At 40.6% G+C, this 25,252-nt stretch overlaps 1 protein-coding gene across 2 annotated transcripts in view; it reads right to left on the reverse strand.

Annotated features, from left to right (window-relative positions):
• The window catches only part of ARSB (arylsulfatase B), a 140,558-nt gene extending 122,130 nt beyond the window's left edge, over positions 1–18,428 (reverse strand). For both annotated transcript variants that reach the window (XM_037032429.1, XM_037032430.1), the window contains exon 1: positions 17,963–18,428. In XM_037032429.1, the coding sequence (XP_036888324.1) occupies positions 17,963–18,274 (312 nt within the window). In that variant the 5' untranslated portion in view covers positions 18,275–18,428. The remainder of the gene's footprint in view (positions 1–17,962) is intronic.
• Between the last annotated feature and the right edge of the window lie 6,824 nt (positions 18,429–25,252).

Consider the following 25,252-nt stretch of genomic DNA (forward strand, 5'->3'; position numbering starts at 1 on the left):
CCTAATGCTAAAGCCAGATAAAGACATGACAAAGAAGGAAAAGTATAGCCAATACCACCGATGAACACAGATGCAAACATCCTCAACAAAATACTAGCAAACCAAATTCAGCAATACATTAAAAAAATCATATGCCACAATCAAGTGTGATTTATTCATTCCTGGGATGCAATGTTGATACAGTATCTGCAAATCAATTAACATAATATATCACATAAACAAAATGAAGGATAAAAATTATACAGTTCTATCAATACATACAGAAAAAACATTTGACAAAATCCAGTATCCATTTACAAAACCTCTCAGCAAAGTGGAAATAGACGGAACATACCTCAACATAATAAAAGCCACATATGACAAACCCACAGCTAACATCATAACAGGGAAAAACTAAGTGTTTCCATGAAAACCAGGAACAAGACAGGAATGTCCATTTTTACCACTTTTATTCAACATAGTACTGGAATTTGTACCCATGGCGATCAAACAAGTACAAGGAAAAAAGGCATCCAAATTGAAAAGGAGGAAATAAAACTGTCATTATTTGAAGATGTCATGATACTACAGGGAGAACTACTAGAACTGATGAATGAATTTAGTAAAGCAGCAAGATACAAAATAAATATTCAGAAATCAGTTGCACTTTAATAAATCAATAATGAACTATTAGAAAGGGAAACTAACAAAAATAATCCCATTTACAATTGCATAAAATAATAAAATACCTAGGAATAAATTTAACTAAGGAGATAAAAGACCTGTTCTAAAAAAATTATAAGACACTGAAGAAAAAAACTGAAGAGGATATAAATACATCAAAACATGTACCATGCACATGAATGGCAAGAACGAACATCACTGGAATGTCGATACTACCCAAAGCAATCTACAGATTCAACTCAATTCCTACCAAAATACCAAGTGTATTTCACAGAACTACAACAAATAACCCAAAAATTTATATGAAACCATGAAGGACTCCGAATAGCCAGAGCACTCTTCAGAAAGAAGAACAAAGTTGTAGGTATCACACTATCTGACTTAAAACTATACTACAAGGCTATAATAATCAAAACAGTATGGTTCTGGCATAAAAAGAAAGACAGATCAATGTAACAGAATAGAGAGCTTAGAAATAAACCAACACCAATTAATGTTTGACAAATGAGGCAAGAATATAAAAGGGGGTAAAGACAGTCTATTCAATAAATAATGTTGGGAAATGGGGTAGATACATAAAAAAGAATGAAACTAGACCAACTTCTTATATCACATACAAAAATAAACTCAAAATGGATTAAAGACAAATGTAAGACTCAAACCATAAAACTCCTAGGAAAAAACACAGGCAGTAAAATCTCTGGCATTTCACTTAGCGATATTTTTTCTAATATATTTGAGCAAGGGAAACAAAAGAAAAAATAAACAAATGGGACTACATCAAACTAAAAAGCTTTTGCATAGCAAAGGAAACCATCAACAAAATGAAAAGACAACCTACTGAAGGGAAGAATGTATTCACCAATGATACATCTGATAAAGGGTGAATAGCCAAAATTTATAAAAAAACTCACACAACTCAACACCAAAAAAACAAATAATCCAATTTAAAAATGGGCTGAGGACTTGTACATACACTTCTCCAAAAAGGACATTCAGATGGCCAACAGACATATGAAAAGATGCTCAATGTCACTAATCATCAGAGAAATGCAAATTAAAACCACAATGAGCTATCACCTCACACCTGCCATCAATAAATCAACAAACAGCAAGCACTGAGGATGTGGAGAAAGGGAACCCTTGTGCACTGTTGGTGGGAATGCAGCCTGGTGTAGTCACTACAGAAAGCAGTATGAAGATTCCTCAAAAAATTAAAAATGGGGAGACTTCTGGCCAAGATGGAGGCACAGGTAGATACACTGTGCCTCCTCACACAACCAAAAGGATGACAACAACAAATTTTAAAAGAAAAAAACAGCCAGAATGGACAGAAAATTAAACTGTATGGAAGTCTCACAACCAAGGAGTTAAAGAAGAAACACTCATCCAGACCAGCAGGAGGGGTGGACATGGGCAGCTGGGACACAGAAGACTCGTGGGAAGGCGGCAGCCGGAGCACCAGGTGAGGTGGCAGCAGGTCGACCTGGCCGTCGCACATTTGCATTCAGATAAACCAGGAGGAACAACTGGGGAGCGAGACAGACCTCGCAACCCAGGGTTCCAGCACAGGGAAATAAAGCCTCAAACCTCTGATTGAAAACACCTGTGGGGGTTCAGGTGGCAGAAGAAACTCCCAGCCACACAGGAGAGTTTGCTGGCGAGACCCACAGGGTCCTATAATGTACACAAACCCACCCACACAGGAATCAGCACCAGAAGGGTCCACTTTGTTTGTGGGTAGCAGGGGAAGTGACCAAAAGCTGGCAGAGAGCTAAGCAAGCAGCACTGTTCCCTCTCAGACCCCTCCTCCACATACAGTGCCATCACCCAGCTACATAGGTTGCCCTACCCCTTACTATGTAACAGGCACCCGAGACAAAAAAAAATGGCCAAAATAAAAGAACAGATAAAACTTCAGAAAAAATACAACTGAGCAATAAAGAGATAGCCAATCTATCAGATGCAAAGTTCAAAGTACTGATAATCAGGATGCTCACAGAATTGGTTGAGTATGTTGCAAAATAGAGGAAAGAATGAAGGCTATGAAAAGTGAATTAAAGAAAAATGCGCAGAGAACCAACAGTGCAGGGAAGGCAACCGGGACTCACATCAACAGTTTGGGGCAGATGGAAGAAACAAACATTCACTTGGAACAGAATGAAGAAACAAGAATTCAAAAAAGTGAGGAGAGGCTTAGGAACCTCCAGGACATCTTTAAATGTTCCAACATCCAAATCATAGGGACGCCAGAAGGAGAAGAGGGAGCCAGCAAGAAATGGAAAACTTACTTGAAAAAGTAATAAAGGAGAACTTCCCCAATCTGGCAAAGGAAGGAGACTTCCAGGAAGTCCACGAAGCCCAGAAAGTCCCAAAGAAGTTGGATCCAAGGAGGAACACACCAAGGCACATCATAATTATATCACCCAAGATGAAAGATAAGGAGAGAATCCTGAAAGCAGCAAGAGATAAGGAGACAGTTACCTACACAGGAGTTCCCATAAGACTATCTGCTGACTTCTCCAAAGAAACCTTACAAGCAAGAAGGGGCTGGAAAGAAGTATTCCAAGTCATGAAAGGCAAAGACCTACACAAAGATGACTATCCAGCAAAACTATTATTTAGAATGGAAGGGCAGATAAAGTGCTTCCCAGATAAGGTCAAGTTAAAGAAGTTCATCATCACCAAGGCTGCATTATATGAAATGTTAAAGGGACTTATCTAAAAAAAGATAAAAACTATGAACATTAAAATGACAACAAACTCACAACTATCAACAACCAAACCTAAACAAAACAAAACAAAACAACTAAGCAAATAACTAGAACAGGAACAGAATCAGAGAAATGGAGATCACATGGGGGGGTTATCAGTGGGGAGGGGGAAGGGGAAGGGGAAATGAGGTAAACTGGGGAAATAGTACAGGGAATAAGAAGAAAAAATGGTAGGTACAAAATAGACAGGGGGTGGGGTTAAGAATAGTACGGGAAATGGAGAAGCCAAAGAACTTATATGTAGAAGCCATGGACATGAACTAAGGTGGGCGGGGAGGTGGGTAGGAGGGGGGTGCAGGGCGGAGGGGAATGAAAGAAAAAAAAATGGGACAACTATAACAGCATAATCAATAAAATGTATCTAAAAAAATAAAAACGAAACTGCCTTATGACCCAGCAATTTCAGTTTTTGGTATACTCTACATCCAAAGAAACCGGAAACACCAACTTGAAAGAACACCATGTTCACTGCAGCACTACTTACAACGGCCAAGGCAGGAGAGCAGCGCAAGTGCCCGTCAATGGACGAGTGGGTAAAAAAGCGCTGGCACGTGTACACAGCGGAACATTACTCAACCATGAAAAGAATGAGATCTTACTGTGTGAAAGCATGAGTGGACCTAGAGGGAATTATGCTGGGTGCAGGAAGTCAGTCAGAAAAAGACAAATACCATATGATCTCACTTACGTACGGAATTTAAAGGACAAAGTAACTAAACAAACGAAACTGAAGCAGACTCAGATACTGAGAACAGGATGATGACTGCCACAGGGAAGAGGGGTTGGGAGACAGGGTGAAAGAGGCGAAGGGATTCAGAAGTAGGGACTGACAGAGAAGAGTCACAGGGGTGTGAAGTACAGCACAGGGAATATAGACAGTAATGTTGTAATAACTGTGCATGGCGCCAGGGGGAGGTGGAAAAACTCAGGGGGACACTTTGTAAAGTGTGTGATAGTCTAACCACTGTGCTGCACACCTGAAAGTAATACAAAATAATATTGAATGTAACAGTAATTTTTTAAAAGAGGAATAAAGACAAATTTGATATTTTTTAAAAGGAGCTTAGCTTCCATATATAATCTCCAAGATTTGGTGACTTTTTAAAGGGTTATTCAATAGAATAATGAAAATGATTATTTGCATTTCTTATTCAACTTTATGTAAACCATTAATTTCCAAAGACAGTGACCAACTTTTCCTTAAAAAAGAAAGCGACCTTCTGCCCCACAGGCTGGGAATGGCTCACACAGGTATGTCCAGGGTGCAAGGACTACGCAACAACTAGCCTTTAAGATACGATCACTTGTTGAATCTTGATATAATACTAAATCAGAATATACAAAATTACATAAATAGGCTATAAAATAACCGTCCTTTTTCCAACAGCATATCTGTGTGAGGCCGGATATTCTTCACCAACTTTTAACCAAACAATATATCATAACAGACTGAACGCAGAAGCAGATGGAACAATCTAGCTGTCTTCTATGAAGAGAAGACAAGTACAGAAATACGAACAATGTCAGTGTTCTCATGTAATTCTTTTGTTTTGGAAAATAATCTTTCTTAAGATGTTTATGTTAACACATAAACTTCTAAACAAGCAAGCAAAATGTAACCAAAGACCCTGAAATACAGAACATGCTGACAGGGTCCAGAAGGGAGAGGGGAGAGAATCACAGGGGAAAAGGGGAAGGACTCCCATGAACAAGTATAAAGGACACATGGACAATAACTAAGGTGGGGGGCAGAGATGGGAGGGAGGTGGGGAGCACTGGGGGGGGGGCAGGGCTGGGAATACAAGAAAGAAAACTGTACTTGAACAAGAGTTAAATAAAAAAAATTTCAAAAAAACCACACATAAACTTCTAGTACAGTAAATTTTGGAAGGTAAAACTCATATAAACATAAGCTCTTTGGGGTCCTCAGTAATTTCTAAGCACATGCATTGGTCCTAAAATCTCAAACTGAAAAGGCTGAGAACCGATGCTACCACACCTGACAGAGACCACTGCTATGAGGATGATAAAGTGGGAGAGGGGATCAGAGGCTATTCTTAAGACTGAATGTCAAAAGAAAGCTCTCTGACGACGAGATACTTGAGCAGTACACCACACAGAGTGAGAGAGAGCCTCCCAAAAATCTCAGGCAAGGACAATACAGGCATAAGGGATAAAAAATACAACGGCTCGGAGACCTGACCTTGCCTCACAAGTTCAAAGGCCAGTGAAGTTAGTGTGGTCCTTATCACAGCTCCTGTGCTGATGGCTGCCACTGCACCCCCTGCACAAAGGAGGGGCTTCCCTCCTTGCCTGCCCAGCCTCTCCCCTCCCTAAAACTTCACAGCTCCTCACCTTGCCCTGGCTTAGTCAGGGAGATGTTCTTCGTATGCATTGGGGCTGAGGTCTCACATTCAGCTCTGTCTGCACTGGGTGCCAGCTGTCCCTAGCACTGGGCGCTCCTGACTTCTCCAGAACAGTGGGGGTCTGGGGACACTGAAAGTTGACAGAGCCAGTTTTCAACCAGGCCTGGGACTCTCTGGCATCTCCATCAGCTGCCAGGTGAGTAGCAAGCAATTACCAAGAAAAAATTTTAAAAATGGGATTGCAAATGATTCGCTTGCTTTTATTAAAGCTGACCAGCATAAAGCTCATCCTGGTTCTATCACCAAGCACATACTGAACACACAGCAACTGCCACGGTAATAACTGTAAGCAGAATTATTGACAACATATCACGCCCTCTCGCCTATATCTCAACCTGCTTTCCTAAGGAGCCAGGTGGCATCATAGAGGACATGCACATGAGACCAGGCCTGCCCCAGGAGTGTGTCATGGTGCACATGAACTTAAGATACATATACTGGAACTCCAGATCTCGAGTTCTGCTGGGACGATACTGCATTCTGGCATCTCTGCTCTTCTCAGACTCAATGCTGACCTCTCCCACCAGACACATGCACACCCCTTTGTCTTGTTTTGTTTCCAATACATGGCAATAAGCAGATACAACATAGAGACAAGCAAAAACAAAAAAACAAACCCTTTCAAACTCACAGTCTTTTTTCCCTTTAATTTATTATAAGCTACTTACTACTAAATAGCATTCCTATGAGAATTCTTATGAGCTCTGACACTGTCATGAACTTCATTTTCTTGGTGTCTTTCCAGAGCTAGAAGTGCTATTGCTCGACTTCACAATATCTTGCCACACCCTCCTGAAAGAACCTGTGGCATATCTTAAACGTTAAGGCAAAGTGGGTTTATTTTGACAGTGATGGATATGTTTGCTATTTTGGTTGCAGTGGCAGTTTCACAGGTATATACGAATCAAAAGTTGTCCTATTGGACGCTTTAAATATGTGCAGCTTATTGTATGTTAATCCTATCTCAAAAAGCCATTTAGAAATAAAAACGAGTTTAAGTCTTCTAGCGAGGCTTTATGCCTCTCCTAGAAGTCACTGGGCACCTACTTCTACTGGGAATGTGCCAGATGCCTCCTATTTGCCTTCCAAATCCATCCTCTGCTTCTGTCCTCTCCACCCTGGGAAGCTGACCTGTGGAGACCCAATCAAAACACCCCTTTGCCCCCTGGCTTGGCACTGGGTCCAGCCACTGGGGATGACAGGAAATCGGAGGGAAGAGAGAGACGAGAGGCCGCCTCAGGTTGTCAGGCCATCCTTGGTGCAGGTCATTCAGAAGGCAGCCTTCTCTCCGGGACTCTCTCTGTCGGTCCTGGTAAGTTCCCTGTCCTCTCCTTCCTTCTGGTCTAGGGCTAGTAACAGTTCCACTATCCCTAGGGTTTCCTAACATATTCACATCTTTTACATAGTCCCTGTGTGAATAAAACCTCTCTAAATTATTTTAATTTGAATATGCTATCTCTTTCCCATTGGGATTGTGAATGATAAGCTATTACAATATCCAGGCCAGGAAAGGAAAACATTTTTCTCAACATACACACCCCTCACCCCCAAAATCACAGAAGGATTCTGTCTATGGTTAACACCAGAAGTTTATCAACAGAAAATTAATCCTGGGTTTAAAAACTTCATAATATATACCAATTGGCAACAAAGCAGGATAAGGAAAGATAATGTTTTATGGAATTCAAAAGATCCGGTGGAGATAAATGCTGTGTGCAAATTTCTCAGACGGAAGGCTCATCCATCACAGACAGAGAACTACTCTGCCCACTCTGTAGCACCACCAAGGGATGCTGTCGATCGGCTTTCCAAGGCCACGGGCACCAAGCCAGGTGGTCAGCTGAAGCCTGCTTCTATTATCTGCAATCACATGGGGCAGGGAATTTGTTCTCTTCAGTTCCTGAGAATTTATTTGACAGAGCACTTTTATGGCATTACTGGGGAGCGGAAGCCAAACTCTGGATGACATCCAAAAACCATGTTTTTGGGTCTGTGCAAACACTGTTTGAAGTAAGGAAGCTGTAATGTGCAGAGAAGCGGTAAACAGGCAAAGGATGAGCTGGTTTCAATCCAGCGCTTCAGTTTTGCACAGAATTATAAGCCACACAATGCTTCGTGGGGTAGGGTGACAACAGGGCACCCACAGAAATCAAAAGAAAAAAATAAAGCTCCCCTTGTAAAGGTGACAGCATCTAAAACACTTCCATTCTAATAGGCACCTTCAACAAGAGTACGTGCAGATGTAGATGGTCCCAGGGAAAATACGTGTAAGTCCAGAGAGATTACTCTCCCTCTCCAGCATGGACGGGTAGCTGTCTCTTCTTCAAGAAACCAAATCCTCTCTCAAAAAACAGCTTCTCCTAAAATTCTGCTTGGCCATCAAGGATTCCCTCTGCAAAGGCAAGGGGTCTGCAAATTCAGCAAAGGACCTGACCTGTCTTTGGGTTCTTTCTGTGAGATAATAATGAGAAATCCTTGTTTACGGGTTCTGTTGCACATAAAAATTCATTTGATCCTGAGAGTTACCGTGTCCTCTGCAGATCTGGAAGATACCAGCAGTGTAGTTTCATGAGCTTCGGGGAGAAAACCAATTTCCTGGACCCCATCTCTTGGATGGGGAGGGAAGGAGATGGGGCGGTTTCCACATCGGAGCCTCTTACAATCCCTTTTTCCCGGCAGTCTATTGATTGATTACCTATTTGGAAGCTTAGAGCACAGTATTTCAGCTAAACTTACAACAGACTCTCCCAGGGACTAGGTGAACCACTGCTATACTCCTGGCAATGAACGCCATTTCTCCCCTCACCTCAACAGTGTTGAGAGGTAACATCCAACAGAACAGAAGTTCTGTCCTGTCGGTCTGACATGTGCAAGATGAAATCAGGCCCCCATTGCACCCGTGCATTTCTGCAATACCTCCTGCTTGAAAATTCAGGAAGATGGGCAGCTCTGTCCCTCCACTTCACACACCAGAGACCGTAGAGGGAAGCTTCATGATCGGAACATAATCACAGAACATGCTGGGAGCCAGCCAGGAGTCAGAACATCCAGCCTGTGCCTTGGCCAGGACGCTGTAGGTTTTAACCACAGTCAAGTGCCACTCGTGCCACTCACGTTTATTCCTGAAGATGCCCTACAGAACAAATGGATGGTGGAGAGTCTGCTCCCTCCCCCAGTAGGCCTTCTAAAAAGCGGTCAGCTGGCCATGCTCAGAAGCCAAGAGCTACAGAACACACATTATGACTACTAGGGGCCTGGCTTGGCCATCTGGCCTGGTCTTCCAGAGCTCAGGCTGCAGAACTGGCTGGTGTCACTGACAGTTTTAAGGGTCTATTTATTTCGGTGTTGATTAGCAAAGAGCATAAATCTCTGACTGAACTCACAAAGGGATGTTGTTTGTAGAAAGAATAAACATGGCAGAAACCCTTGCAGTGCCTTCCTGTTTAAACTATGAATCCAGCCACGAGCCCAAAATGAAAAGGAAGGAAAATAGTTTTTAGTAAGTGATATGATTAAGGAAACAAAAACAAAGAGAGTTACCAGACAGTGACAGCTTATGCTCAGAGTGATTCTTGAAATAACAAACCTAAAAAATCAACCACAAAATACACCCTAAGTCCAGTGGGTCATATTCCACTTAACCCCAAATTTACTTCTTCATTTCCAATTACTTGCGATGTGAAATATGGAATCATTTCTTTAAACTATCTTCAATACTTAATACAAGAAAGTCTCCAGATGCCCCTTCCCTCCTGTGAATGTTTCTTGGCTCTGGCTAGGCTTAGGATGGACACCCATCTTCAGGAAAAACAGAAGCCCAATCAGAGGCCGTCATCCTCACCGGCCCCTGCTTTGGAACCCTGGTGTGCTTCAGTGAGTAGCCACCTTCCTTGTTCTATGGACCTAATGCGTTCTTTATTCCTCCCCCTAAAGAGTCCGGGTTAAAGACTAAGAATAAAGACTCAGGAGTACTCGCCCTTCAGAGTACTTCATGCTCCTCTTATCTCTCACTCCTTGGCTGCCTTTGCCAGGGGTCCTGTGAACATTCCCAACCTGTGACACGCATCCTTCATAAGCACTCCACCCCTTTCTTCCAGCAATTCACTCCTCTTTTTACTCTTTTCTAATCTTAAGAGTCCAGGGGAGAGTGGACCAGGGGCAGGAGTCCACTGACAGGCAAGCCTGTGGGTGGGTGATAAAGAATGGGTGGGAAGGACAGTGAGGACAACGAGGAGAGGAAGCAGGGAGATGCGCGGTCCTCAGGCAGACCGCCTTCGCCTCGCCAAGCCACAGTGGGCAGCGCCCTCTTCTATTTGCAGCCCTGGGTCTTACCTGCTCAAAGCGAAGTTGAAGCAAAAGTAAAAAATTATGCATGATGCTCGCCTACAGCCTCCTTCCTGTATTTTCTGTCCAAGGTTCTGCTTCAGGGGTGAGTGAAAAGTGATGAAAGTGTCTTATCTGTTTATCGATGAGATTAAGAGAAATGTGGCTTAGGTCCCTTAAGAATGAAACCTTGAAGTCATCTTTCATTGCTTCTATTCCCTGCCAAGGTTTACACAGTTCTGGTGGAGAGGTCCCCTCGGTTCCCAAGGTAAGAATGTTCCCAGGTGAGGACCAAAGTTACTTTCCTTTTTTCCCTGAAGGAAGTTTTTCCACTAAGGCCTACTGCTTTTGTTACCCTTAAATCTTTTCTTTTCTCACAAAGGACACAAGGGCACAGAAATGACTTGTCAAGCCCTAAGCAGCTAAGAGAGCCAGCTCCTTCGGGAAATGCTCAGGGGTTAAAACACTTGGTGCACTCGTTCATTCGTTGAGCTGTTCAACACTGAGTGCTCCTCTAAGCCAGAGATAACTAAACAGGGCAACCTAGTGAAGTCAGACCTGAGAACAACCGACCACACATAACACGTGTACCAGGAGTGAAGAAGTATAATGCGTATTTACCACTGATTAAGTCAATTTCTAGGAATATGGAAATACAGTATTTTCAAGTCTTCTACTTGCACTAAAAGTAGTATGCAAATTCTATTAGAAAAGCTGAAGGATTATTTATTTATTTAACCACTTTCATAAACATCTTAATTACATGTTATTTTGTTGAAATGTATTTGACATAAAACACTGTGTAAACTTAAGATGCATCACATGTTAATTTGATACATTTAAACATTATATCATTGCCATTGCAGTGATAATGAGCACCTCTAGCATATTCCATAATGATCCTTTCTTTGTAGTGGTTGGAATCATTAAGTTCTAGTCTCTGAGAAGTCTGATTATCATACAACAGTGTCGACTATCTTCACTACACTGTGCATTAGGTTTCTAGGTCTTATTTACTACTTGTTCTAAGTTTGTCCCATCCCCCTTCAGGAGTTTAAGTTAATATTTCTTATCTCGACAGTTTAGACGAGGGGAAAGTAAATATAAAGTCTATTTCATTGTGTAGAACATGCATCCAAAGGATTCCAAGAAATTAAAAAACAAGCTACTACGGGAAGATAGGGAGAAGGGCCAGGGAGGAGGATGAAAAGATTTTTCTAAAAACCTATTTCTCTCTCAAAATCTTTTATATTTGAAACTTGAGTGTATTTCATTACTTAAAAAAATAAGCTTACTTTTTTAAAAAGGAAAAATCTAAACTTTAATTCTTTTTAAAAAGTTTTTATTGTATTTTTTTCCATTCCTATTTAGTCCCCTTATATCCCCCTCCCCCCAGCAATCAAAATTTAATTCTAACTGGAGTTACATGTATATGAAGAATGCCACATGGCACTTTATTGTGGTCCCTCCTTAAAATATATTTCTTTGGAACACTGTTAGATTAGAAATATTCTTTAGTAAATAGTAGCCTTCAATGTAACTACTATGAAAACTGAAGCAAGTTTTAATATTTTACCATGAGCAGGCAGTATTAGGTACAGGGGCCTTCCTCTCTGAGCTCTGAGCTTGCCTTTCATACGCCCCTTCACTCAGCCACAGTGGCCCTCCCCCCATTCAGAGAAGCTCTCTCCACCTCACAGCCTCTACTTTGGAAGCCCCTCCCACTGTGTCAAACTGTTTCCCGGGATCTTGCCATGGTTGACTGTTCGTTCAGGACTCTGCCAATGTCATCTTCTTGAAAATACCTTTCTTAGTCACTATTACTTGACCTGCTTTATTTTCTTCCATTTGTTGCCATATCATCTGAATTCACCTTACTCAATTGTTGTTTACTTCACCCCCCCATCGCACTAGGAGATCCAGAGTACACAGCACTAATAGTTGCTCAATAAAAATTTGTTGAATGAAAGAATGGGTTAATGCGTGTATTATACTTAATGGTGATAGACTGAAAGCTTTCCCTCTAAACTCAGGACTAAGAAAAGGATGTCCACTCTTGCCACTTCTATTCAACAATGTACTGAAGGTTCTACTGAAAGCAATTAGGCAAGAAAATGAAATAAAAGGTGTCCAGATTAGTAAGGAAGAAATAAAATTATTTCTATTTGTAGATGACAGGATATTGTATAGAGAAAATAATAAAGAGCATATATAAATACACAAACATACTATTAGAACTAATAAGTTCTGCAAAGTTCCAGGCTTCAATATATGTCAGTTGCATTTCTATACACTAGCAATGAACATTCAAAAATAGAATTAAGAAAACAATTATATTTACAACAAATCAAAAAGAGCAAAAACTTAGAAACAGGTGTAACCAAAGAAGTACAAGACTTGTAGGCTGAAAACGAAAAAATATTTTTGAGAGAAATTTTAAAAGGCCTTAATAGAAAGACATCTCATATTCACAAGTAGGAAGGCTTATATTGTTAAGGTAATAATATTCCTCACATGAGCTTACAGATCAATCAATCCCTATCAAAATTAGAAATGAACAAGTTTGATCCTAAAATTCATATGGAAATATAAGAGACCCAGAATAGCTAAAACAATCTCGGGAAAAAAAACAAAATTGGAAAATTCACGCTTTCTGATTCTAAAACCCATCACAAAGCTACAGTATCAAGACAGCATGGAATTGACACAGGGATAATCCTAGAGATCAACAGAATAGAATTGTGAACACAGAAATAAACCCATATATCCATGGTCAATTGATTTTTGACAAGGGTACAAAGACCATTCAATGGGGAAAGAAGTCTTTTCAGCAAATAGTGCTGGAACAACTGGGCATCCATATGCATCCACATACTTCAAAAATATACAAAATTTTTTAAAAATGGATCAAAGACCTAAATGGAAGAGCTGAAACTACAACACTCTTAGGAGAAAACATGGAAGTACTGGCACCCTGGAGTCGGATAGTGTATTTTTTAGATGTGACACCAAAAGCACAACCAAAGCAAAGTAAATAAGTTGAAATAAACTGAAATAAACTGAAATGCACTGAAATAAACTGAAACTTAAAACTTTTACATATAACAAACACCATCTTGAAAATAAAAAGACAACCCATAGAGCAGAAGAAAATAATGGCAAATTATATCTCTGGAAAGGTCAAATATCCAGAATATACAGAGAACTCTTATAACTCAACAATAAAAAGACAACAACCCAATTGAAAAGGGGATAGAGGATATGAGTAGGGATTTCGCCAAAGAAATATACAAATGGCCAATAAGACAAAAAAGACAGTTAATGTCATTAGTCATTATGGAAATGCAAATCAAAAGCACAATGAAATACTGGGCTGACTAGAAGGCTACAACAAAAAAGACAGACAGCAAGTGTTGTGTTGACAAGGATGCCTACCCACGCACTGTTGGCGGGAATGTGAAACAGTACAGCTGCTGTGGAAACATTTTGGAAGCTCCTCAAAAAGTTAAACACAGAGTTGCCACATGATCTAGCGTTCCACTACTAGATATATACCCAAGAAAACTGAAAGAAATAGATACATTCATACGAAACTTGGACACGGATGTTCACAGCAGCATTGTTCATAATGGCCAGAAAAACCCATTCCAATGTCCATCAACTGATGAATGGAAAAAAATAACACGTTTGTATGTTCATGCAATGGAATATTACTTGGCCATAAAAAGGAATGATACATGCCACAACATGGATGAAAGAACACCTACTGGATGATTCTATATGTGTCCAGAAGAGGCCATAGGGATGAAAAGCAGATTCGTGTTTGCCAAGGCTATGGGAAGGTGGGGATGGGGACTGACTGCTAATGGTTATGGGGTTCCTTTTTGGGGGTACTGGACAGGTTCTGGAAGTAGTAGTGGTGATGACTGCACAACTTTGTGGATATACAAAAAAAACAATGAATTATACACTTAAAATGGTTAATTTTATGGTATGTGAAACAAGTTTTAAAAAAGAGTATAGAACATTAAGCAATTTCAGATACTGCTGGTAGAAATATAGAATGATACAACCGACTGAACTGGAATTTTGCAATATTTATCAAAATTACAAATGCACTGAACAGAAAATTATTTTTAAAAACTTATCCTAAGATGTATTCAAACATGTGCAAATTTATTGTGACATATTTATTGACTTCAGCATCCTTTGACGTATCAAGAGGCTGGAAACAACCTATATGCCCATCATTATGAGACTGGTTAAATAAATCATGGCATAGCCATTTAACAAAATATTATACAGCCATGAAAGTTGAGAATGCTTTTTAAATAAAAATACGGACTTACTTCAAACATTAAAGTTTAAAAAAACAAGGTTCAAAGCAGTGTGAAGAGTATGTATTTTCTTGTATTTAATAAAATACTGCATACATAGTTCAGATAGCATTGTTTGCCTGCAAAAGATGGGCAACTTGATACCTAAGGAAGAGAAATGTGTGTATGTGTATGTAGAAAGAGATTTTCACTGTAAGCCCTTGTGTAACGTTTGAGTTTTAATCATGTGAATGTATTTTCTATTCCAAAAAGAAATAAAATATAGATTTTAAGGAGATTTTAAAAATAGTGAATGGATGAGCCTTATAGGGCTGTGGGAAGAACACTAGTCTAAGTGTACAGAGACCTAAATTTTCTAGTTCTGAAATTGTAACTCTCTTACCTCATCTGCTTATCAGCTTCCCTTTCCCCCCTTTCCTAATCCCTATGCATTTCTTTGAGAAAAGCATGAATATTTTAAAAGGTTCATATGTGAGGACTCTAAACAATTATATATCTCAATAGAAAAGGCTGAATTCACGTTTTCATTTGAACAAGTTTGTAGCAGCAGAACAAGCAGCTTTTGCACCTGTAAGGCAGTGCTGGACAAGGTTAATCTCTCTTTCTACCAGTAGGTGGGGTTAGTGAGTACAATAATGTTTATTTACCAAGCCATAGAGCAAATGTTTACTATTTGCTCTAATGGACACCGGAGTCTTAGAGTCAAAAAATTTAGAGCGATAGGGCCTCAGAGTTCAGCACAGTTCCCGTACTTTCCAGCAGTGGAAAATGTTGTCTAGCAAAGTCAGAACCTGTACATTGTCATGGCAAAGAATTAAACCCACATCCCATAATCATTAACTGGTCCGATGAACTAAATACTTAAATAAACTAAAATACTACAAGTCAGTACTTCTTGGAAATGTAAAGTTCCATCAGTCAGTCTAGGCTTGCTTATCATTTTATGCTCTTCTGTTCTACTCTAAAGTTAAATGATTATGAGAAGGGGGGGTCTGTAAATATGAAAGCATGCTTGCTAAACTCACAAATAGGCTATTAAGTACGTAGTTCTTTCACATACCTAATTTTAAAAGAAACAAATTTCCTCATTTTACTGTCTAAACTTATGTACAACACATGCTTTGTTTCAGAAATAAAGACTTTTTCCCTATTTCCATTTTACATTTATCATAGTCAATTCCCAACCTGAAATGTGATTAAATATTTTTTTAAATTGAGATGTTAAGGAACAACCTAAATATCTAAAAATAACAGATCATTCAATAAATATATTTAGTAATTCTGAGTAGGCAATGTAATATAGTAGGTATGCAGCCACACTGCCCAGTTCAAATCCTGGTCTACCACTTACTTGCCCTGTGATTTTGGGCAAGTTTCTCAACATTGTCCAGCTTCAGTTTCCCTGTTATCAAACAGTACCGATAATAGTGATTCCTACTTCGTCAGGCTGCTGTGACAATGTATCTCAGTGCTTAGAACAGTACCAGTAGGTACTATCTGAGAGCAATGAGGCTTCTTCACTCTTTGAGAAATAATGACTCCTTTAAAAGAGGATACTTTCTAACCCAAGGGAATTTCTAATTGGGCCTCATGAACTTTATCAGAATAAAACAGAAAAGTCAAACAAAATGCTTGGTGAGGATGGCTTGCTATTCTGAGTGATCTCTAAACTGTTTTGGAACACCCAGCCTCTACCCTGTCTCCACTTCCTAACTGCAGGGTACTCTAAATATTCAAGTTTTTGTTTTGTTTTTCCAAGATGAAATGTTCCTGACTAGTAGGGGAGGATGCTAAGGGACAAAGCAGCCAATTACATGAGCAAGTTTTTGAAGCGCAGTATTTGCTTTCCTGTTCAAGTCTGTTGGAAGGGAGGAAGTTAGAGAAAGGAATAGACCCTCCCATTCTTCTGTAATTTGAGTTCAGTTCCCTTGCTTCAGAGCAAATGCAGAACCACTTTGGGCAGATGCCTTTCTACGTTCCCCTTTTTCTTCACTCGAATGCTCCTTTAGTCCTACAAAGCACGCAGGGCAAGATCTGCATCGGAATAGATATTCCTGATTATACTTAGCAGCCAAAGTTAGAATGTAGCAAGTACTTAGTGCTGGCGGTGAAAGGAACCATCCTTTATCTCCATTGCAAACCTCCACTACAGCCATTTCTCAGACTGTTTGTTGTACAACTTCCATTTCTGTTTCTAGAAGTCTTTGGACCACTGTGGAAATCTTTATTACAGCTGAACATCTCCCTTCTCTTGATCTCAGGACACGAGGTAGGGTTGATCTGAAATGCTACAGGAACACAGATTTGGGGTGGCAAGGTTCAAGAGTATTTTTTGCACAGTCAGGGCATAAAGTATGCTTGTTAAAAGAGACAGTACATATGCATATATGAGGGTATGCATGTGATCTCAGACGGTTCCCACTTATGGCATTTAATATGGTCAAAATCACATCAGGATCTTATGAAAATGTCCATCTAATTCCGATTAAGAATAAGAGGCCTCAGATGCCTAGTGGTTCCGGAAAGGCACCAACCCAGCTCAGCTGCTTTCTAGCTGTGTGAGTCTTAACACATCATTCAACCTCTGCAGGTTTGTTTCCTGATTTGTAAAAGGGGATTAAAAATAACTGCTACCTCACGGGTTGTTTCGAGAATTACCTTTAAAAGCAGTAAAGCACTATGCAAACGTTCTCCATATTCCCAGTTATCTAACACATATGCACACTCTTCACAAGTATATATTTTTTCTATTAACTACAAAGAAGTTTTAAAGACAAGCTTTCGAAGACAATGAAGATGCTCAGAGGGGTCGAATACAGGTTAAATCTGAAAGGAATGTCAGCAGCCGAAGAAAAATCAACCTGCGCAGGTTTCACTGCAGGGATGCCAAAACGTGGAAAAATTACTTTATCTTTGGTCGGACCGTCCTAGCCCGCTACGGCTGGGTTGAAAGAGGACCAGAGCCATACCCCCAGGACACTCTCACTTTAACTCTCCCCCCAGCCTCGCGGCTCCCCGCCTCTCACTGCCGCTCCAGGCGCCCAGCCAGCTCCCTCTCCATCCTCCCAGTCCAGGACGGCCCCCGCTGAGTCCGTTCCGACCCTCTCGCCCACCCTCTAGGGCCCAGCACCCAGCATTCTCCAGAAACCCCTCCACCCCCGGACCTTCAGAAAACGAAAGACAGAAAAAGCACCCGAGAGGCGGGGCGCGGGGGACTGCGGACCGCCTGGGAGCCAAGCATGCGCAGAGTGCGCCGCGGAGGCGGCGCGGCACGGGCGACAAGCCGCCTCGCTGGCACCCGGCTCGGGGAACTGAGCGCGGCTCGCCCCAGGGTTTCGACCCACTTCCAGGAGGCTCACGGGCTGGGCCGGGCCGGGCCCGGAGCTGTTCGGCCGGAGGCGGAGCGGAGCGCGGGGCGGCCGCAGGGGGCGCCGGGTACCTGGTAGCGGCCGGTGAGCAGCTGGCTGCGCGAGGGCGTGCACAGCGGCTGCGTGTAGTAGTTGTGCAGGAGCACCCCGCCGGCCGCTAGCGCGTCCAGGCGCGGCGTGCGGATGTGGGAGCCGTGGAAGCCCACGTCGTTCCAGCCCAGGTCGTCCGCCAGCACGAAGACAAGGTGGGGCTGCCGGCCGGCTCCGACGCCCGGCGGCAGCAGCAGCAGCAGCAGCAGCAGCAGCAGCGGGAGGATGGCGGGCAGGAGCGGCCGCCGCGGGCCGGGGCCTGGGGGCAGGCTCGGAGCGCCGCGTCGGTCCATCCTTCCCGACTCACAGTCCCAGAGCCTGTGGCGCCACCAGCCCAGGGCACCGCTTATAGAATCAGGAACTGGGCGGCCGGGCCTGCCCCGCCCCGGGACTTCACCCCCAGCGGGCGCGGGCAGGAGAGACCGGCGCCTGGGCCCCCTCCGGCTCTCACCCTGCGAGAACCGAGAGACGGGGGGAGGAGCCAGCGGACGGAACTCGAGCGGCTGCCGCTACCCGGCTCCAGCAGCTCTGCCCGAGCGCGGTCCGCTGGCTCCGTGGAAAACAACATTGATGCTTCACAGGGGCAAAGATCTCTTACCTTTCCAGCTATGAACTTTGTGCGTGGCATTCTAACAGAGATTTGTTATCAAGTTTCCAAAGCATTTTCACAGCCCTCATTTCTTTCTCTCTCTTTTCCCTCATCTCTTTAAATCTCGCAACAACACTAGCAGCTAGGAATTATAATTAATGCACTCCCCTTTTCCCCTAGAATAGACAAACTTGTTGGTAGTTGGTTGAACCTAATCCAAACTCAGTTCTGCCTCCAGATCCTGAGCTATGGTGTTTTAAAGGTAGGGGGCAATCATTTCTAGCACGAATCCAGCCTCGTGAGGGTGGGAGGACGAAGAGGCAGAAGTCTAAATGATGTTTCAGACCCTATTGATGAATAGCGTACACCTGTGAAGCCACTTCCCACTAGCAAACAGGGGCCCCAATACACACTGCGAATGCATGGTGCCCTTTCGAAAGTGCCGTTTTACTTAAGGCTTCCCTGGAGTTTTTTGGGGTGCTGTGTGGGCGCTGTGTAGCTCATTAGCTTGTCCACGTGAGAGCCCTGTCAAAGCTGGCTCCCTGACAATCAAGTAGTGTAGCAAAGAACTATAGTATCTAATTTGCTTGAAATAATCTGTAAATGGAAGGAAAAATTCCCTTAACCACATGCTCACTGAATTGGGAAGTTAGCCTTCTGACCAGTATCTTCCCATTGCTGCCCATTGACTTTCTGCCTACTCCATGTCTGGAGATACATAATAACTTAACAGCTGTAGGGTAAAATAAAAAAATAGGCACTGCATCCTTTCAGGTTTGATTAATCCGATGCCATGTGAGTTATTTTGAAACTCTATAAGTTGTAGATAACTGATATCAATGGAAACTATTTTTTGTTTTAGTCCTATGCAAATGAATTTTATCCAGCGGAATGATATCTACCTCCACCTTCGCCCCCCCACCATGGAAAAAACAGTTTTTGCCTCCACGTGCACATTCCATATCCCTAGTCTGTTCTTTGGCTTGTCCTTTGAACTAGTTTAACACTATTTGTTTTCTCATTAATGAGTTGAATATAATATATTCATTTTTGTCTGTATATGGGTCATGGTTTTATCTTTTTTTGAAAATTACCCGTAACACATGAAATATTTTCCTCTTACATGCATATAATTCTTTTTCTTTGCATGAGTGGATTATATTACAATCACTTTTCATCACTGGTGAAATCAATGAAATGTAGCAGGAACATTTTGAAATACAGCTTTAAATTAAAAGGAATAAAGAGCCATTTGACTTTCATTATATTAGGACTTGAAAATTTCATGTGAAGACCCTTTAGCAGGCCATAATGAACAGAATTTTTAACTATGGCCCTTGCATGTCCTTCTGTCCTGTAACTGTTCCTCCCTGCGCTTCCTGATAAAAATCAAATTGCCCAAACCATGGCTGCTGATCAGCAGGAACAATTACAACTTGACCAACTGCTTCTGACCAACTTGGCCAACTGCTTCTGACCAACTTGGCCAACTGCTTCTGAAACTAGCTATGCTCGCAGTGAGCTTTCTCAGGTCCTTCATTTTCAAATAGAAGCTTATGCAAACAGTGCTCTGGAAGTGGGCAAATTAGTTAATTTTAAAAAGTCAATTCTATTTTTCATCGATTTGTGGAACATTCTACTGTGCACGACAAACTAGTTATTATAAACTCTCTCGGTTGGAGTTGTCTGATGTTTCCTAATGACTAGACTCAGGTTATGGTTTGTGCAGAAATATCACAAGAGTGATGCTGTATCTTCTCAATGCTACATATTAAGAGGCGCGTGACGTTGACGTGCTCTATTATTTGAACACTTCACTCCGGTGCCATTTCTCCACTGTAGAGTTACTACTTTTCCCTCATCATTAACAAGTGTTTTATGAAGAGATACTTTTAGACATGTATATATTCTGCTATTCCTAAAATTTTGCCTATTAGTTTTAGCATCCACTGATGCTTCTTGCTTCAATAAATTATTAGGATGGTTGCCAAATGGTGGTTTTGTAATTCAGTCATTCCTAATATACTTACTAGCTGCCTTTCTATAGTGCTATAAATAACTATCCCATCTCCCCCATTTATTCATTAATATCACTATGAACTCATGGATTCTTGTGTTTTTTTATTCTTGTTTTAATCAATAAGTTATACTACTTTGCTATAATTATTTCAGTGCTCAGATTTCCTCTACTTTGGGCAGTGGGCAGGGTTCCTCTAAGTTGGCCAGTCCTCAGTCTGGCTCTTCTGTCCTTTCGGCATGCCCTCTTTAATCTTGGAGCGCTTAACTTACTTAGTACAACCTAATATTCTAGGTTTATCTTGGAGAAATCAGACATTTTTCCAAGGAACCCTGATTTTTCTCAGTGGAGTGTGGCATGTAGAAACCAAGATTTGTGGTCTAGGTGTGCTCATTGCTACTGGGCTGTCATTGCTTCTAGGCACTCTCACCAGACAAAGATAGGAGCTAGATGCATGTATGGGGATACACACACACAAGTGTATACACACACATGTGTTTACACACATCCACATATATATACTGATACATATCTACAGAAAGAAAAAGCAGTCCATAGTGAGTACATTTGATTCTGTTACCCTCTTTCCATAGGTGTATGGGTTGTGCAAATTTTCACTATGTCCAGCTATTAAAAAAAAGTACTGTATTTTTACATTTTTGCCAACCTGATATGAGAAATGCTATATCTGGATACTTCGTTTTTGTTATTAAGTTTCTGTTATTATAAGTAAAGTGAAACATCTTTTCATTTGCCAGTGGGCCATTTTACATCATTTTTGTGAATTGTCATTTTTTATTGAGCTTTTGGTGTTCCCCCCACTCAATTTTTAAGAGTTATTTATATATTAGAGATGTTACCTAACTGTAATATATTTCACAAGTATTTCCTCCCAGTTTGTCAATTGTCAAATATTTCGTTACGGTGTTTTTGGACATACCAAAGTTAATTTTTTTGTATAGTCAAATTTATTGATATTTTCTTGTGTGGCATCGGGACTTGAGTGATAGACTTTGCTTATACCAAAATTAAAGGAAAATTCAGTGCTGTTTTCTTCTAGTACTTGTATGGTTTCAGTTTGCACACTTAGACCCCTGATTTATTGGCACTTATTTCTGTGCACATGTGAGATATGGATCTAATTTTATCTCTTTCTTAATGACTATCCAGTTGTCTCAGCACCACTTACAAGGAGAATAAAGTCCATCTTTGCTCTAGTGATACGAGATGCCACCTTTATCATATGCTTAAGTTCTGTATATACTTGGGTCTATTTCTGGGCTTTCTGCTCTGTTCCACTGCCCCATCTGTGGGTTCATGGCCCAGTACACACTGTCAGTTACAGGCTTTACCAGGTGTTTTAAGGTATGTAAAGATAGTGACTTCTTATGGCTTTTCATCTTTAATCTTTTCCTGGCTTTTTCTATATACTTATTTTTTTCATATGAAATTTAACATCGACATGTCCATGTTCATCGACTTTTTTATGGGTAAAAAAGTTAGTTGGCATTTTTCTTGGAATTATATTACATTTATAAATTAATTTAGGGACAACTGAAATCTTTATGACACTAAATTGTCCTATCTAAAAACAAATGTTGCCTGGCTGGTGTAGCTCAGTGGACTTGAGTGCAGGCTGTGAACCAAAGGATCACTGGTTCGATTCCCAGTCAGGGCACAAGCCTGGGTTGCAGGCCAGGTCCCCAGTGGGGGAGGTGTGAGAGGCAACCACACATTGATGTTTCTCTCCCTCTCTTTCTCCTTCCCTCCTTCTTTCTCTAAAAATAAATAAATAAAATCTTTTTAAAAAATAAAATAGAAACAAATATTAACATTTGTCTATTATTAAGGTCTACTTTTGTATCTTTTAAAGGTGTTTTAAAATTTTGCTTCTTTCAGTTTTGTGCCTTTCTTGTTAAATTTATTTAACAAGATAAGTATTTCATTTTTTTCTGTTGCTATTGAAATGGGGGTTTCTCCATCATTCTGTCTTTTTTTTTGTGGAGGTGAAAGCTACTGATTTCTGCATGGTAATTTATATTTCTCCAAGTACTGAATTATTTTACTGTTCAAATTAGTAAAATCACTGATTTTATTTTAGGGTTTTCCCAGTGCATAATCATACCAGTGAAAACCATTCCAATCAGTTTGAAGAGGCAAAAAATAGGACTGAAATCAAGGCAGCTTCCAATTCACCATTTGGTATAAAAATTAATTGTGCTTGGAACTTGAGATATATTTTTTTACATGAAAAAGATCTTACACATAGTTACTTGGTATGTATTCTAACCCACACAAACCCCATTTAACCCAAAGGTAAAATCTCTGAATTCCTAAAGTCAGTAAGAAAAAACCCAACAATCTAATGTTCAAATGGGCAAAATTTAGGGACATAATAGTCCCTAAAGTGAAAATGAAATATGAGTGGGCATTAAATACATGAATAGATATTCAATCTCACTGAAAAGGAGAAATACAAATTGAAATTTCAATAATATACCACACATACTAGTTATAACTCACTGCTTTGGGGAAGGTGTAAAGAAACCAGCCCTCTCATGTGTTAATCACAGAAGTGAAATTTGACATAGCCTTTAAGGAGAACAATTTTGCATTGTCAAAATGTATGATGTCAAAATAATGTCAAAATGTACATACAATTTAACCCAGCAATTCCAGTTGTAGGAATTTGCCATTCAGATGTACTCAATGCAAGAAATATCATATACACCAAGATACTCATTTTAGCCTTATTTTATTAGAAAAATGCAAATAATAGGGCCTTGTCAAATTAATTATGGGATACTAAGCAGTCAATTAAAAGGATGACATGGAATAATCTCTGGGACATGTTATTAAATTTTAAAAGTTGGGAACAGGACGTTATGCTTGGTATGTTTTCATTTGCTTAAAATATATGTATCCATGTGCATATACAAAGGTCTGTCCAGAAAGTATCCAGCCATGCAACTGAAAAGTAGAGACATTTATTGAAGAAGATACAAGAAACATTGTACATAGGACAACGACACCTCAGTCCCCTTCAAAGTAGGCACCTTGGGACCTCACACAGTTCTCCCAGCTTCTCTTCCACTGTTCAAAACACTCTGCAAAATCCTTTGTGGGACTTGCCATCAGTTGCTCAATCATATTTTCCTGAATCTCATCTATGTTCTGAAATCGCTTCCCTTTCACAGGTGCTTTTAGTTTTGGGAAAAGCCAGAAGTCACAGGGCACCAAATCTGGGCTGTAGGGGGGCTGAGTCACCTGGGTGATATGATGTTTTGCCAAAGAACTGCAGGATATGTGATGCATTAGTGGTAACATTGTCACGGTGGAGTTGCTAATCAGCAGTTGCCCAGAGCTGTGGCCTTCTGAATCATCTGAATAGTTTCCATGGAGGAATGTTCAAGATTAATGCAAAATTTGATGCAGATTTGTTGCTCTACTTGCTCAGTCATTTTCAGTGTGATGGTCTCACAGTAGACATGCTCACTCAGTGATGTCTACCACCCCCACTGACTAGTACAGTGAAGTAGTCATTGTTCACACATGCATATTCCAATCCACTGTCCTTGGCTGCCAGGTTACATCGATATTGTGCAAACCATTCTCATTATATTAACAGTGGCTGGACTTTTTCCAGACAGACCTTGTATACCTATATTCATATATTGAGAAAAATGTGTAAATATTTATAGAGTATCTTAAGAAAGATTCAGAAGAAAGGCTAACATGGATTGTCCCTAGGTAGAGTGTTTAACTGAGGACAGGTACAGGAAAGAAACTAACTTTTCACCTTATATCCTTTATGCCTTCTAAATCGTAAAGTTTAAATATGTTATCTATTTAACAGTATTTTATTAATAACATTAGCAATATAATTTGCATTTAAATATAAAGTAAAATGCATTATAAATGAGAATAGAGTCAAGAATAAATATCTCTCAGTGAACATGTTTGTAAAGTCCAAAGGCCATGTACTAAGAAAATCACATGGAGGCCCTGGCTGGCATAGCTCAGTGGATTGAGCGCGGGCCTGAGAACCAGAGAATCGTGGTTCGATTCCCAGTCAGGGCACATGCCTGGGTTGTAGGCCAGTTCCCATCAGGGGATGCACGAGAGGCAACCATACATTGATATTTCTCTCCCTCTCTCCTTCCCTTGCCCTCTAAAAATAAATAAATAAAATCTTTAAAAATAAATAAATAATAAAATGTTTACATTTCTTTTAAATAAATAATTTTTAAAAAAGAAAAGAAAATCATATGGATGCTTTTGCCTTTCAGTTTTTCCAGTTTGCAGAGCCCTTGGTTCTTGGCCTGGTGCTCACTGGCTATAAGTTATGCTCAGAAGTCAGTATACCTGTGTTTCAAGGCTTCCATTTTTGTTTCAGTGCCATTGAATATGATAAATATTGCACAAAAAGGCTAAGCAATTTTCAACACTGTATTTCTAAATGTTTAACTGTTGGGGTAGAGATAAGAAAGGCAAGAGATCTTAGAAAACCTGAAGATCACTAACTAAATGTGTTAAATTGCGGTTAGAGTTACTCAATGCCCCATTTACTACCCTGAATACTTCAGAAGTAGATAGACTTGAACATCAGAAAGAATATCCAAACTTTGTTACTTTAGATGTCAGCTATTAAATTATTTTCACACT

Source organism: Sturnira hondurensis, unplaced genomic scaffold (genome assembly GCF_014824575.4).
Source record: "Sturnira hondurensis isolate 20B ecotype Veracruz unplaced genomic scaffold, ASM1482457v3 Scaffold0021354, whole genome shotgun sequence".
Lineage (NCBI taxonomy): Eukaryota > Metazoa > Chordata > Mammalia > Chiroptera > Phyllostomidae > Sturnira > Sturnira hondurensis.